The sequence below is a fragment of the Schistocerca gregaria genome, chromosome 2 (assembly GCF_023897955.1).
Source record: "Schistocerca gregaria isolate iqSchGreg1 chromosome 2, iqSchGreg1.2, whole genome shotgun sequence".
In the NCBI taxonomy this organism is placed as follows: domain Eukaryota; kingdom Metazoa; phylum Arthropoda; class Insecta; order Orthoptera; family Acrididae; genus Schistocerca; species Schistocerca gregaria.
The window spans coordinates 63,578,461-63,595,012 of NC_064921.1; the positions used below are offsets into that span (position 1 = coordinate 63,578,461).

A 16,552-nucleotide genomic window follows, 5' to 3' on the forward strand; every position below is an offset into this window, starting at 1 on the left:
TCCCCGCCACGGCGCATTTCTTCTCCTACACCACCCAGCAGTTGCCGCCCCAGGCCGTCATCCGTTTTGCCTGGCCGCACCGCTGGTAGCCGAACATCTGGCCGTTCACCAGCAGAGGAAGCTCCCCATCCCGGCCATCTTAACAAGATGGCCAATGAACCTATACAACAAATGGACGATTACTGTCTGCCTACTGCCAGCGGTGGCAGTGCTCGCTCGAAGCTGGGCCCTCAGCGGCCTTCGAGATGACCCCTTCTTGCATCTTCTTCTTCTCACGATGGCACTTATTCACTGGAATATTCGCAGAATTCGCTCCAACCGAGAGGACTTGAAATTGCTGCTCCGCTTGCTCCGTCCGCTCGTCGTAGCCCTCCAGGAAACGAAGCTACGCCCATGCGATCAAATTGCCTTTGCACACTACACCTCTGTGCACTTTGACATATCCCCTGTGGCAGGTATTCCGGCTCATGGAGGGGTTATGTTGCTGGTCTGGGATGATACCTACTATGATCCCATCACGTTGCACACCGGCCTGCAGGCAGTTGCTGTCCACATTACTCTCCCCACTTTTACATTTTCCATTTGTACCGTTTACACTCCATCGTCGTCTGCCGTTACCAGGGCAGACATGATGCAAATTATTGCTCAGCTACCTGCACCATTTTTGTTAACTGGAGACTTCAATGCTCACCATCCTCTTTGGGGCTCTCCAGCATCCTGTCCGAGGGGGTCTCTGTTAGCAGATGTTTTCAACCAGCTCAATCGTGTCTGCCTCAATACTGGCGCCCCCTACTTTTTTTTGACACCTCTCACACCTATTCCCATTTAGACCTCTCTGTATGTACTACCCAACTTGCACACCGGTTTGAGTGATATGCACTTTCTGATACATATTCGAGCGACCACTTCCCGTGTGTTATCCATCTCCTGCATCATACCCCCCTCTCCGTGCTTAACTAGTTGGAACATCTCCAAAGCAGACTGGGGGCTCTTCTCTTCCAGGGCGACCTTTCAGGATCAAACCTTTACAAGCTGCGATAGTCAGGCCACACACCTCACGGAAGTCATTCTCACTGCTGCTGAATATTCCATCCCTCGCACTACTTCTTCTCCATGTCGCCTACCGGTCCCCTGGTGGACCGCAGCATGTAGAGACGCTTTACGTGCTCGTTGACGTGCTTTACGCACCTTTAAACGCCACCCTACAGTGGCGAATTGTATCAGTTATAAACGATTACGTGCGCAGTGTCGTCGTGCTATTATAGAAAGCAAGAAAGCCAGCTGGGCTGCTTTCACAAGCTCCTTCAACAGTTTTACTCCTCCTTCTGTTGTCTGGGGTAGCCTGCGCTGGCTATCTGGCACTAAGGTCCACTCGCCAGTTTCTGGCTTGACGGTCGCGAATGACGTCCTTGTGGCCCCTGAGGATGTCTCCAATGCCTTCGGCCGCATTTTCGCAGAGGTTTCGATCTCCACTCATTACCCCCCTGCCTTCCTCCCCCGAAAACAGGCAGAGGAGGCTCGGCCACCTAACTTCCACTCCTCGAATCGTGAAAGTTATAATGCCCCATTCACGATGTGGGAACTCGAAAATGCACTTGCCCGGTCACGGTCCTCCACTCCAGGGCCTGATTCTATTCATATTCAGATGCTGAAGAACCTTTCTCCTGCGGGTAAAGGTTTCCTTCTTTGTACTTAGAATCGCATCTGGATTGAGGGACATGTTCCCGCATGCTGGTGCGAGTCTATTGTTGTACCGATTCCTAAGCCGGGGAAGGACAAGCGCTTGCCTTCCAGTTATCGACCCATCTCGCTCACCAGCTGTGTCTGTAAGGTGATGAAGCGAATGGTTAACCCTCGTTTGGTTTGGCTGCTCGAATCTTGACGCCTACTTACCAATGTGCAATGTGGATTTCGTAGGCGCCACTCTGCTGTTGACCATCTGGTTACCTTGTCGACCTTCATTATGAATAACTTCTTGTGGAAGTGCCCGACCGCGGCTGTGTTCTTTGATTTGGAGAAGGCTTACGACACCTGTTGGAGGGTGGGCATTCTCCGCACCATGCATACATGGGGCCTTCGCGGTCGCCTCCCTCTTTTTATTTGTTCCTTTTTAATGGATCGACAGTTCAGGGTACGTGTGGGTTCTGTCCTGTCAGACACCTTTCGCCAGGAGAATGGGGTGCCACAGGGCTCTGTTTTGAGTGTCACTCTCTTTACCATAGCGATCAATCCAATAATGGATTGCCTCCCAGCTGATGTATCAGGCTCCCTTTTCGTGGACGATTTTACCATCTATTGCAGCGCGCAGCGTACATGTTTCCTGGAGCACTGTCTTCATCATTCTCTTGACCGTCTTTACTCTTGGAGTGTCGCCAATGGCTTCCATTTTTCTGCCGAGAAGACGGTCTGAATTAACTTCTGGCGCTACAAAGAGTTTCTCCCACCGCCCTTACGACTCGGTCCCGTTGCTCTCCCATTCGTGGAGACAACAAAATTTTTAGGTCTTACATTTGACAGGAAACTTAGCTGGTCTCCACATATGTCATATTTGGCTGCCCGTTGTACCCATTCTCTAAATGTCCTCTGGGTTCTCAGTGGTATGTCGTGGGGAGTGGATCAAACCATCCTACTTCACCTATATCGGTCGATTGTCCGCTCCAAGCTGGATTATGGGAGCTTTGTATATTCCTCTGCACGGCCGTCCATCTTATGCCGCCTCAACTCCATACAACATCAGGGTTTACGTCTTGCGATCAGAGCGTTTTATACTAGTCCCGTCGAGAGTCTTCATGCTGAAGCCGGTGAATTGCCACTCACCTACCAGCACGATATACTGCTTTGTCATTACGCCTGTCGGCTACTGTCAATGCCCGACCACCCATCGTATCGTTCCTTTTTTGACGACTCTCTCGACCGTCAATACCGGTTGTATGTCTCTGCCCTGCTACACCCTGGAGTTCGCTTTCGTCACCTCCTTCAACACCTTGATTTTTCACTCCCTGCAACCTTTAGAGTGGGCGAGAGCCACACGCCACCTTGGCTCCAGGCTCAGGTTAGCGTTCACCTTGACCTCAGCTCGCTTCCAAAGGAGGTTACCCCCGGTTCTGTATACCACTCCCGTTTTGTCGAACTTCGTTCGAAGTTCATTAATATGACCTTCATTTATACTGATGGCTCTAAGACCAATGACGGGGTTGGGTGTTGTTTTATTGTCGGGGCACAAAGTTTCAAATACCGGCTACATGGCCATTGTTCGGTCTTCACAGCTGAGCTCTTTGCCCTCTACCAGGCTGTTCCTTACGTCTGCCGCCACCGACATTCTGCTTATGTCATGTGCTCCGATTCTCTGAGTGCCATCCAGAGCCTCAGTGATCCGTATCCGGTTCACCCTTTCGTGCACCGGATCCAACGTTCTCTTCAGCAGCTGGTGGATGATGGGTCTCCAGTTAGCTTTATGTGGGTTCCTGGCCATGTCGGTATCCCTGGGAACGAAGCTGCAGATGTCGAGGCCAAGGCTGCGGTCCTCCAGCCACGGACGGCTTCTTGTTGTGTCCATTCATCAGATTGTAGCAGGGTCATTTGTCGGCGCATTTTATCACTGTGGCGTGCCGATTGGGCTGCACTTACAGACAAGCAGCTTCGGGCCTTGAAACCTCTTCCCACAGCTTGGACGTCCTTCTCGGCGGGAGGAGGTCGTTTTGGGCTGGCCACGAATTGGACACTGCCGGTTCAGCCATCGCCACCTGCTGACGGCTGCGCCAGCGCCGTTCTGTCCATGTGGGCAATTGCTGACAGACCGCCACATTTTAACGTTCTGTCCAGATTTTACTACACTTGATTTTACTACGCTTGATCTTGGCCTGCCATGTACTCTGGATGCCATTTTAGTGGAATACCCAGGAGCTGCTGCTGGCGTTCTTCGTTTTATCAACTTGACACACCAGTCTAAGGATGTTTGATTATGCTGTTGTTTTTTAATCCTATGCCTGTTAATACGTCTTTTATAGTGTTGTCCCTTTTAGTTGCTGTTTTAACCTTGTGCCTCGCGGTGCATTCCTAACTTAGTCAGGGTGCTAATGACCATTGTAGTTGTGCGCCCTAAAACCACACAAAAAAAAAAAAAAAAAAAAAAAAAAAAAAAAAAAAAAAACGTGAAAACAGAAAGAGACACGTTGAAATAAAGCTAATGTAACCAAATTGAAATGTAATATAAATGTTTCCCTGACATCAGTATGCCACAAAAGGCAGGTGTGCTTGCACCAGTATTTGTAACACTAGACACTGTAAATTTGCTTCGACATCATCCCTTCCTTTTTAAAATTTTGACAAACATGGTAGTTTGACCATATACATCAAAGAACATCAGAAATTCCAGGAAAGAGAACACAGTTAACCCGAAACCAGTTATCAGCCCTGGGGAGGTGAGTGGGGGTTGACGGTTGAGGTATGCCACTTTCATGTGGGTCAGGACCCACTTGTGCCCCTCTCCCCATCCCCACACCCCCACACCGCTCTCCTGCAAAACCAATTTATTAAAATTATTTATATTTTCACAAATATAAATCTCCAAATATTTGAACTAATTTTTGAGGTTAAGGTCCCACAAAGGCTCTCAAAAGTGCCAAAGAATTCCAGAAAGTTGCAAGCTATGTATTCTTTGATAGATTGCCTGAGGCAGATGAGCATGTCACCTGGCTACCAGCTGAAAACATTATCTTCAGCTGAAGGCAGCAGTTTACAGGCTGACAGAACATGATTTTGAACAGAAATCTGACGTGGTTCAGGAGTCCACAGAGAAAACCCGCAAACTTCAGAAAGTGAAAAATCGTCCATCAACAGAAAGATCGCCATTACATGAATGTAGGTGGAAATGCAATTCCTTTGATGTTAGCACACCAGAACTGAATCGTTGATTTCTGCATGTGCCTGAGGTATGCTGTCATTTTTTATTTTGTCACTACATAATATTCATTTCAGAACACTGAATATTTATTCTACATTTTAAAACCAGTTGCCCCTCTAATAGAACAGTTAGTATGTAGAACTATGGTTGAAGGACTAATGGAGTATGTAAAGGTGATCCAATAAGATAAATTACTTTAAAATATACATTTTATTTTAATGAATCATAATCTATAATGTACTAGTGTCTATTAAGGAGTCTTATTCATTCTTGAAAAATATGAATCATCTTTCGTCTCATTGTAACAAGTTTGCAGGTATATTTTATTTCATTATGCTTCATGGACTTTTAATGTGGAAAAATAAACACAGTTTATTCTTATAATATAGAACAGAATTAAAATAAAGATCAGAAAGCATTGACTAGTGTGCCTTCTTGTATGTGTCTCACTTCTGTCACATGTCCTATTTCCTTTGACACATGCTCTTCAACTAATCAACCACAATGTTAGAAATAAAAGTGATTTTGCTCCTTTGCCTAACAACTTAATCTCTTCTGCTTTGTTTCTCTCATGTCTGTGTTGCCAGTGATCTAACACTGTATTAAATGTTGCTGTTGTTGGTGTTGAAAAGAGCAGTTTTCAGGAAGGAATCTTGCTTTAATTTAGTATTTTTATAGAGAGCAATTTCTCCATTTTCTTCCTCTTCTAATGAGGCCAGTTGCCTGAAATGCTCCCTTGACCACTTCATACTGAATCAGCAATAAAAAAATCACACATGAAGCTTGTATCTCCAAACATAACCAAAATGGACACAGTAAGACTATGGTATACTGCCATAATCCAGTGATAGGCAGCAGTTGATCACGTACAATGCTCCCTTAATCTATACAAGATGCGCTTTGGCTATGCAGCAGCACATAGAAACAATGTTCCAAAATATTGTTGTCACATTGACTCTGTTCATATACCTAAATGACAACTAGACTGACTAATACTGTGTTGCCTTTGAAGTGGAGTGCCTGCCACATTTGAATGATGGTTGGGTCGATCTGTCTTTATTATTTACCTGAGAACCTGACCATCTGTTACAATAACTATTTATGAAATGGGAATTGGATGTAGGTCCTAATGTCCTCCTGTTTGCTTTCTGTACCCATTTCCTCCTCCTCCTCCTCCTCCTCCTCCTCCTCCTCCTCCCCCTTCTCCCCTTCTTCTTGTTCATTGCATTCCCCTGACCCATCCATCTTCTCTTCTTCCTCCTGTCGTCTCTCTCTGACCTTGGCCTTGATGATTGTTATTGCAAACGGAACCTGGATTGGGGATTTAAGGTGCTTAAAATAAATGGGTAAATTGGTTGGGGATTGTAGGTATGCAGGGCATTAGAGAGACCTCCCCAGCTGCTGGATCTTTAAGGAAAGTAGCCTCAATGATAGTATTTCACATGGCAAATGGGTAGGATTACAGAGTTTCAGATGATTCATATTCCATAGTAATATTCTAAACGTAAGCCATTAAGACACAAATACAACTTTCCCATTTCCTGTTAAAACTGACTGCAGCAAATAAAAGAAAAAAAAGCACATTATGCTGATGGAGGAGTGATCAGTATTCAGGGATGTGGCAGGAATGATGATTCAAAGCAAAAAATTCAAGTAAACGTGGGCTTTAAAATGCGGAACTCAAGAACTATGAGCACTTCTTCAGTAAAAGAGCAAAGATAAAAAATTGCATTATTGTATGCGCTTTATTGCCCATATTTGAGTCATTTTTGCTTTGAATGATTGTTCCTGTTGTATCACCGAATAGCGACCATTCCTCCTGGGACACTCTGGATAAGTAGAAGTAATATTTGTGAGGAAAACCATATTTGTCTAATTGTTTAAATGCCCTGATGTAATAAATCAATTGGAAACTTTTTGAGACCTTTGGTAACAATGTTCAACATTCTTATCTTTCCATTTTAGCATAGATAAGGTACCAGCAGATAGTAGACAGTAATTTTTAAAAAACTTAATTTCTACTGTTACTCTGCTTACAAAATGAATAACAATTTTTTTTTTCTACATTGTGAAAACTAGTTGTTCAGTTTATTTATAGTATGTCTGTGTTCTGAAAACTTGCAAATTTGTGATTACCTCATATTCATGTATTTGTTGCAGTTGCTAAGCAGAAAATTCATTTGTCATATTTAATTTTAGCCAGTAGTTGTTTCAGCATTAACATTTTGTGCTCTATAATTTAGTTCAATGGTTGCTTTCTTCTATGCATAATTTTGTTATCACTGATATCTCAATAAGTACTGTAAAGTGAATAGTCATTTAAATCATGTTTTTGGAGGTCAGCACATAAAATACGTATGATTTATTCTAGGTTTGACAAATCTCAATCTGGAACGATTAAATTTAAGCGAAAACAGAATCTCAACATTACCAGCAGAGCTTCGCTTCATGACAACATTAGTTGAATTGATTCTTACCCATAACCCTTTGATTTCACCACCTGCATATGTAAGTTTCCATAAATTCCTTTTTACATATATTTAAAGTTATATAATTAATTTTCTTGTCAAAAAGGAAGTGTGCAATAGAAGATAAGTGTATAAATACATTAGATTAAATTCATGAAAGCAATTTGTTTGAGTGAGCGCACATAATGGGAAGGATAAATCAGAAGAAACACACAAAATGAGACCATTGTTCATGTTAAACATGAAGCTCTTCATCGTGTAATTGAATACACATAGTAATTGAACAGTTAGAGCTTGGTGGCCTACTGATTCAGTTTTCACAATGATTTATTTTAATTCCTAATAGCCACTTTATCTAAATATGTAATAATACATTAACTGTTTCTCAAATCAAGGATGTTGAATAGTGAGCTCAGTGTTCATAAGGCTTGTTTGGAGTTACTTTACCTCCACAAATATTTGATTTTATTGGAAGCTGTGTTGTTTACAAACATAACACAGGAAGAAAAGTAAAAACAAGTGCTCTTTTCATAAGTTGCCATACCTTCAGCTTATTAGCTGCCATGTCATGTACTGAAAACTGCTCCATATGATGTGAAAAAAACTACCATCAAACTTATAATTAGATTCTGAAATTCATTCATTATCTTCAGCTATTGTGAAATGTTTCCAGTTACTTTATTAACGTATCACATTACGTATTCATTAACAGATTAAGTCCTGACAGATTAAAACTGTGTGTCCGACTGAGACTCGAACTCGGGACCTTTGCCTTTCTGCAAGGTTCACAGGAGAGCTTCTGTAAAGTTTGGAAGGTAGGAGACGAGATACTGGCAGAAGTAAAGCTGTGAGTACCGGGCGTGAGTCGTGCTTCAGTAGCTCAGATGGTAGAGCACTTGCCTGTGAAAGGCAAAGGTCCCAAGTTCGAGTCTCGGTCGGGCACACAGTTTTAATCTGCCAGGAAGTTTCATATCAGTGCACACTCTGCTGCAGAGTGAAAATCTCATTCTGGAGATTAAATCCTGTTATATGTTTACATAATTTGAAAAGTGAAGTTTTATAATTATCTAAATATTTTTCAGTTGTGTACGAGGGGCCGTGTACATGTATTTAAGTACCTAGAGAATCAAGCGTACAAGGGTGATAAGAGAAAGGGCCTGCTGACTGACGATATCAGGAAGTTGCAGCAAAAAGTTGGCTACTTGTCAGATTCTCGCCTCTCAAATGGATTTTCTGATTTAAGGCAACGCCGTTATAATGTAGATAGTGGCTACAGCACAAGTGATGGAGGATCTGATAAACGATGGTCCCAGGAAATAGTGAGTAATGTTAAAATGTTGATCTTTCTTTTAGGATAAAAACCTTAAAATTACAAATCATTTTTATTTTAAGGAGTTAAAATTGCTTTTACGTTAGTTACTCTGATTTGATAAATTTTTGTTTCAGATTGTTGAGGAGGAGTGTGATAAAAGTAAAGGCCTGTGGTCTCGCGCAGATAGTCTTCCAATACCTGTAAAACGCCGTGATACCAATGGTAGCTGTAGTGGTACATCCACACCTTCTACCATCAGCCCAGGTGATAACATCAATCTTGAGGAGGAATTCAGCAAGGTTAGTGTTAATGAGGAGCTTCTCACTTGACTTAATGTCTGTTTATTACGTTGTTATAAATATAGTAGTAATTCTCAGAGCAAAAACACACAAATTGTACTCGTCTTATCATGACATTTAATGAGGACTAGATAATTATTTTGCCTACAAAAATGAGAGAGACAGGTGAGAAATGCAATGTTTAAAATGAAGAAACAATTGTTTTTCCGCTGAAAATGTATTCTTTATCCGGGAAACAAAAAAGGCAAATTGAAATGGTACTCACAAAGTAATTTTTCATAATTTTAGGGTAACGTGAACTGATTATATGATACAAAAAGAAAATGTAAGAGAAATTAGAGAAATGCTTGTAGAGGACTAATTTGAATTAAGAATTTTATTAATAACTTCAGATCTTTTGCAGATCATGCAACTGTCTATAAAGAAGTACCTCTGCACAAGCAATCAGATGTTGGTAAGATTTCAAAGTGGTAAAAAGACTGACAAATTTCTTTAGAGGTTCACAAATGTAAAATTGTGCATATCTTTTAATGGAAAGAATGTAGTATCCTATGACTGCAATGTCAGTCAGTTGCAACTGCAATTGGTCAGTTTCTATAGATATCTAGGAACAATAAGAATTTGTAGGAATATTAAATTGAGTGATCACATAGGCTCAGTTGAAGTAGGTAGTAGACTTCAGTTCATTGGTAAGATACAGTGAAAAAACTTACGGAGAAGGTGTGACTCATCCTAGAATATTGCTGAAGTGTATGTGACCCATGTCTTATAGAACTAAAACAGGATGTGCAATGAATACAAAGAAGGGGAACACCAATGGTCACAAGTTTGGTTGACCCATTGGCGAGTGCTGCATATATTCTAAAAAAAGTGGAACTTACAGACACTTGAAGATATGCAAAAACTGTCCAGTGGAAAGCTTCTTACAAAGTTTCAAGAACCAGTATTAAGTGATGAATCTAGAAGCACATTGTGAACTTCTACACATCAAACCATAGGAGCGATGGAAACGAGATTAAACCGATTCAACATGCACACCACCATTTAAGCAATTATTCTTCTTGGACTCCATATGTAAATGGAATGGTAAGGAGCCTTAATATGTGGCACAATGCAAAATACTCCCTTTCATGCTCTAAACAATGGGTTTAAATTGTAGATGCGGATGTAAATATGTAGAAAGTGAGGTAACTTGTGTACTGTTAGAGAACTGCTGGATTTCCTCGATTACTGTCTGACCGGCCTGTGTGCTTCATCTAATTAGAGTTTTGATTTGTAGTTGTGTTTGAAGAAACTATCAATCTATCTATATTAATTTGAAATGTTTGATTTAAAATAGCACAGCATGGAATCACCATGAAGTCCCTTGCTTTCAGTGCTTTTGTGTCACCAGCTATAAAACCTGCAAATATTCTGGCCACTGTGTGTAGACCCTGTAATCAACTTCTCAACTTGAAAGTGTCCAGCACCATGCAGTGTATCAGTGGTTTAAACCTTCATAGATCAGAAATTTCTCTACATTGAATGGTTACATGGGTTTCAATATTTGTGCAAGTTTCTACATTTTTCTGCTTTTTCCTGGCTCCAGCCTTCTCTGTACCTCATTAGCATTTTCCTTTATCATTTTTGTGACATTTATCAAAAAAAATTCTGTTGTAAATCTTTATTTTCACACATTTGATACTACAAAATAGCGCAGTTGGAGAATATGAGTGAAGCACTGGTAGACCAAAGCTATGAAACATGTCTGGCCAGCTCATTATCAGTTAGTAAGAGCATTAGTTGCAAAAGGCAAGAGTCTGGCAAGAGTCCAGAGCCAGCACTCAGTCTTGATCTGTGTTGAAGTTTTTTTAGTGATTTTTTTTATTTTTTTTTTATTTTTGTACACCACCAATAATATGGAAAAACCATCTATTTTTTAAAATTATTTATGTGAAAGTGCTGTGAAAACAGTATCCGTAACCCAATAACTGCCTTTTTTTCACAGAATGTTTCTGTCTGTGATGAATTAGAAAGGAGAAAGACAGACAAAGCTCAGAGTGATAAAGAAGAGGGCAAAAATCTTGCTAAAGATGGTGTAAAACCAATGACTGGGAGGTAAGAATTTTCGGCAGTGCATGAATGAGCAGCTGGCAGCATGGAAGTATGGTGGTGGTCTCAATGTAGTAGTTGCTGCAGTTCCATTTCCTGCAGTTGGAATATTCAACAATTTAATCATGTTGTGCACGTAGTTTGCTTCTTGTATCACAGTGTTTGTTGTTACGCATGCATTACTACATATTTCTGTATCTATTTATGTTTTAATAATACATTCCATATTATAATTTGTAAGATGTCTGTTTATTGCTTACTGTAAAATGTTCCTTCATTCCTTTCTGTCCTTTATACTTTTTATTGACGTACTGAAATTACTACTACTGTGCTGTCACTTACATCCATTAGTTCATTGTCATACCTGTACTGACATAGAGCAGATTTAGAGCACACTGTTAACTTTTAATTTAATACACAGTGATCTATTATCTGTTCTGTTTTCTTACTATTAAACAGAGTGACATTCAAAGCTTGGAAAATGTTCAGCCTACGCAGAAACTTAGTACATTTGTCTTTAATGTTTTCTGGCATCGTTTTATTAACCTTAGATGTTTCTTAAGTAATGGCTGTTGTTGCTTTGTAAAAATTCCTTTCTTTTGACATATTACATGTGCAGTTGTATTGTTGTTTTTTTTTTTTTTTTTTTTTTTTTTTTTTTTTTTTTTTTTTTTTTTTTTTTTTTTTTTTTTTACTGACAGTAATTTTGATTTCCTATTCCCATAATATTATTTGGTATTCTTTATTAATTATTTTAAACATTTGGTGTCCAAAATTTACAATATTGTCTTGGAAATTCAGTTTGTGATGATATGTCATGATGAGAATTGTATTATGAAGTGACGAATCCTGTTGTATGATAAGATGATAATATGAACATTTAAAACATTCAAGAATATTTAAGAAGACTCAGTATTTTGATGACAACATTCTGCTAGTTGCTTTTACATTGATACTTCACACGCAGTATTTCTGTGTTACACAAAGACATTAATAATACAACTGTGAATTATGTTGTTTTTATGCAGTGTGTAGCAAAATAATCAATCAACCATTACATACAAAATTTTCTCACAAACACTTAATTTTTTTCAATAGTAAAGTTGGAACAAGATCTGTATGTCACATGATATTCACTTATAATAATCCAACAATTCAAAAGTGTGGTGTTTTGGGTATTTATCTAAACTGTTGATGTATATTGTATAAATTTGATGACATTGATGTTGGAAAAAGACATAAATTATTAGAACATAATTTATATATACATACTATTATTAATTTTTAAACTAGTAGTTGCAAATACTTTAATTGATATTTCTGTGATATTTTGGTGGTGGGCTTTCGCTCTTTTTCTTTTCCCTCCACTTCACTACCTTTATCCCTATTTTTGTGTGTAACAGCTCCTTATGCAGTGAAGTATTGACTGTTCAAAATAGCTGGATAATTAATTTAACATGATGTGGAATGTTATCTATCAACCATTAGCTTGTTACCCTAATCACAGAAACAATACTGCAAAAAGACAGCAACATATTTCATTGAACACAAGAAAATTGGACTATCATTTCGAGTCTACTGCTTTCACCTTCTGCAGCTGTCACACAAACTTTCTGATTTCAGAATAAGTGAAGAAATTTGCGGTGAACATCACTGAGTTAATCTCTTGTGATTGAGTGCTACTCATCTAAGATTTATAGCATTACATGTAGTGTTAAGGTCTTAACAAACTGATATGCACAATACATTAAGATGCTCCACATCTATAGCAATCATTAGTTCAACGTAACACTCTCTCATACTAACGAGTTTAGCCATGACACTCACTTGCTCTCCCAGTAGCAAAGGCCACACTAGTGATCAACATGTCACTCAAACAAAGCTGCCAAATTCACAAAAAAGTGAAGCTGACTTATTTATATTGTCTATAACGTGGGATATATTCAGTACCACAAAGAGTTACTATTGCTTTTGTTATGGCATGGCATATATAATGTCGCTATTTGTTTAATTCTTGTTGTCTGAGTGGCACTAGAATGCAGTGTGTGTGTGTGTGTGTGTGTGTGTGTGTGTGTGTGTGTGTGTGTGTCACCCCCTTCCATTTCCTATCCCTGTGTCACATTCAGTTTACACTGCTCCCCACTGGCTCCAACAACTGTGCATCGCATTGCATGTCTAGCCCATGTACTTACTACCTCTGCTACAGTTGTTTGTGTATATACTCTTAGAGATTTTATGACTCCTGTAAGCAGCAAGAAAACAAAATTTTTACATTTGCCAATGAAAACAAAAAGAGTGGACATTCTACACTATTTATTTGGCTTTTAAGAATAATAACAGTCTGTGACATAAAAGAATATTATAGAACATCCACACCATTATTCTCAGTGATAAATATGAAATTTTTCCATAAATCTGCCACAGAAGAATCCAAAGACAGAGATTTGTGTAGAATAATCAACTTGTAAATGAATTAGCTTCACTTGTCTATGGACTTTGCGGGAATTGAAATAATGTAGTGAATATTTGAGGTAGAAGACATCTTAACATGAGTTTCATAGGAGCAAGATTAAACAACATTGCAGTGAGCAATTAAGTACATCAAGAATTTATCTTCTGTGTGTTTTTGAATTGCATTCCTCAATGTATGACTGTTGGGTGGGTAATAAAGCATTAGACTTCCTAATTGGAAGATATTTTATTATTATTATTATTATTATTATGCACTGCTTGAATTCATCTGTGGTTTACAGTGTGATGGTGAATGTGTACAGTGCAACCATATGCCATTTGATAATTACTTTGCTTTGTGTTTTATTAATTTATTAACATCTTAATACAAAATCTTAAGAAAAGTAGATAGCACATAAAAATGTGAGACCTATGTGGTATGTTTAGATACAAATAAGATAGTGAAGGTAATTTCTGCTGCTAAGATACTTGATGTATGGATGCGTGAATTTCAGATTCTCCAACATTTTTAGAAGTTCTTAATATATACACTTAAAGATCAGTGTGTAAACATTTTGTTTTTATCATTGCAATACTATTTGATCAGTCTAATGTATGAAGTTTGATTTCAGTGGCACTAACAAAACGGTGACAAATGGTCCTGCCCAGTCGCCATCCACAGATGTCATCGTCAACGGTAGTGGTGCAGTTGAAGACAAGCGGCCATTGGATCACATACAGACATACAGGTCTGAATAGTGCTGAAACCTCTTATCCTCTTTCAAATGTCTTGTAATGATACTCTTTTTCATGTCAGTAACTAATGTACTTTGGGCTTGTAGGACATGCAGTAGTCTCCTGTTTGGAATAACTTGCAGACTGCATATAAGAATTTGTAATTCAGTAATTTATATCAATGTGTCATCAGAAAACACATAAAAAGTTTTGCTGAGATGGTATCTTCTTTAGCATTAACACACTTTGGATTTATATCTTACAAGTTTTATTCATATTTCTGAAATAACTTGTTTGGCATCAATTTGCAGGGAATACAAGGAAGCCCTCAGGCAACAGCGAGCTCTGGATGGGCTGACTGTGTATCGACCACGTGTTCCTGGAGAAGGTGGGCTGCAGCCATTAAACAACATGAATCAGGTTGGCGCACAGTTAATGTGACCTGTTGTCAGGACATTAATAGTGTCTTGAAAAAGAATAAGCAGAACAAATTCCGTAAACTGTAAACATTTAACTTTCTCACAGGATAAAACTGTGACTGGCCTGGGGCTCAAACCTGGACGGTTGCCTTAGGTGGACACTGACCTTACCGACTTAGCTCCCTCTACCTGGAGAGCTCGTACAGCAACAGCACTGCCCACATAATGCATTGGCCCAGGTTTGGGTTCTGGGACAGGTGCACAGTTTTAACATTTCAAGAAGTCTCGCAATAATACAGACTATGCCATTGAGTGAAAGACTCAGTAAAACAATAGCCATCATTTAATTTATTTAATTCACTTAGGTCATTATTATTATTATTACTATTATTATTATTATTATTATTATTATTATTATTATTATTATCATCATTATTATTTACAGATAATGTCTCAATAGTCAATACATCACCATCCAAAGTTTACAGAAAACCTTGGCTCAACAATACATATGTACCCCCAGTTGTGATACTGTTAGCTTAGGGGAGGCTTAAATTCTCCAACAGTCAATTGGATTATAGCTTTGTAAATTGTGGATGTGACGAGAGAGCCTCCAAAACAAGATTAAGTGCTTTATCTGAAAACTACTTTGAACATATGTCATTCAGAAGTAAAGGAGACCAACACAGAATAGCAAAAGTATTGACTCATTGAGAGGCACACATGAAAGGGAAAACTTGGTAGATATCTCTCTCTCTCTCTCTCTCTCTCTCTCACACACACACACACACACACACACACACACACACACACACACACACACACACACACACACAATTATCTTGACCACCCTAAATAACTGTTTGTCCAGATGCAAATTATGAAATGTTTCAAGCAAATGATGCTTAGCCAGCAGGGGGACATCAATCAGCATGATTGCCTTCATTGGAGCTTTGTTTTTTACAAAGATATGAACAGCAGTATGGCTTTTTTAAATGGCACCCTTATTTATGTATTTGGTATTTCATTTCTTCTCCTAAAGACCTATTCAAAAAATTTTCACAGTATACCATTCACTGAAAAACAACTTTATTAATCACATAACATAACACAACATTGACTTTGAGCCTGGGATCACAAACTCGTCCACTTGCTGGAATTGTCAGAAAACAAATGAAAACCAAGTAAAAATGTTATACAAAATTGACTTTGACTGTCCTGTATCATTGCCCCGGAGTAGAACATTCAAAGGTGCTTAAAGTGGTGACCCTGGACACCGACACACTGGTGCACTTGTTGAATGAAAGAATTATGTACTGCTTCCAGTGTTGCCTGCTGAAGAGAATTACAAGCAAGCGTGATATGTTCCTGTGTGTTATTTGGAGTTGGAATATCACAGTAGACGTCTTTAATGTATCACCAAAGAAAAAAGTCCAGAGGATTTAAATCAGGAGACCTAGCAGGCCAAGTAACTATTCCTCCTTGACCAATTCACCTTGTAGGATACCTTCAGTCCAGAACACGATGTGCACGCAAGGCATTATGTGCTGGACATCCATCATGTTGATACCACATAAGCACTCTGGTTCTTAGCGACGTTTCATCCAGAAGAGGAGGAAGAATTTGTCTGCAGAAGTTGGCATACGCTGTGCTGTTTAGACTACAATTGATGAAATAAGGACCAATAATTGTAGTACCAAGCATCCTATACCAGATGTTAACTCTCCAATGATGCTGATGTTCCACCTGTCTAAGCCATCGTGGGTTGTTGCTGGACCAATAATGCATGTTCCTTGTATTTACCTGTTCTTTGTTTGAGAAGGAACGTTCATCGATAAATGGAACATTGGAGAAGTAGTTTGGGATGGTGAGGA

At 39.3% G+C, this 16,552-nt stretch overlaps 1 protein-coding gene across 2 annotated transcripts in view; it reads left to right on the forward strand.

The window, feature by feature from the left end:
- LOC126336327 (leucine-rich repeat and calponin homology domain-containing protein) overlaps positions 1-16,552 on the forward strand; it is a 725,442-nt gene that overhangs the window by 645,186 nt on the left and 63,704 nt on the right. For both annotated transcript variants that reach the window (XM_049999889.1, XM_049999890.1), the window contains exons 4-9: positions 7,275-7,411; positions 8,454-8,690; positions 8,818-8,982; positions 10,970-11,079; positions 14,157-14,273; positions 14,571-14,679. In XM_049999889.1, coding sequence (XP_049855846.1) covers positions 7,275-7,411; positions 8,454-8,690; positions 8,818-8,982; positions 10,970-11,079; positions 14,157-14,273; positions 14,571-14,679 — 875 coding nt within the window. The remainder of the gene's footprint in view (positions 1-7,274; positions 7,412-8,453; positions 8,691-8,817; positions 8,983-10,969; positions 11,080-14,156; positions 14,274-14,570; positions 14,680-16,552) is intronic.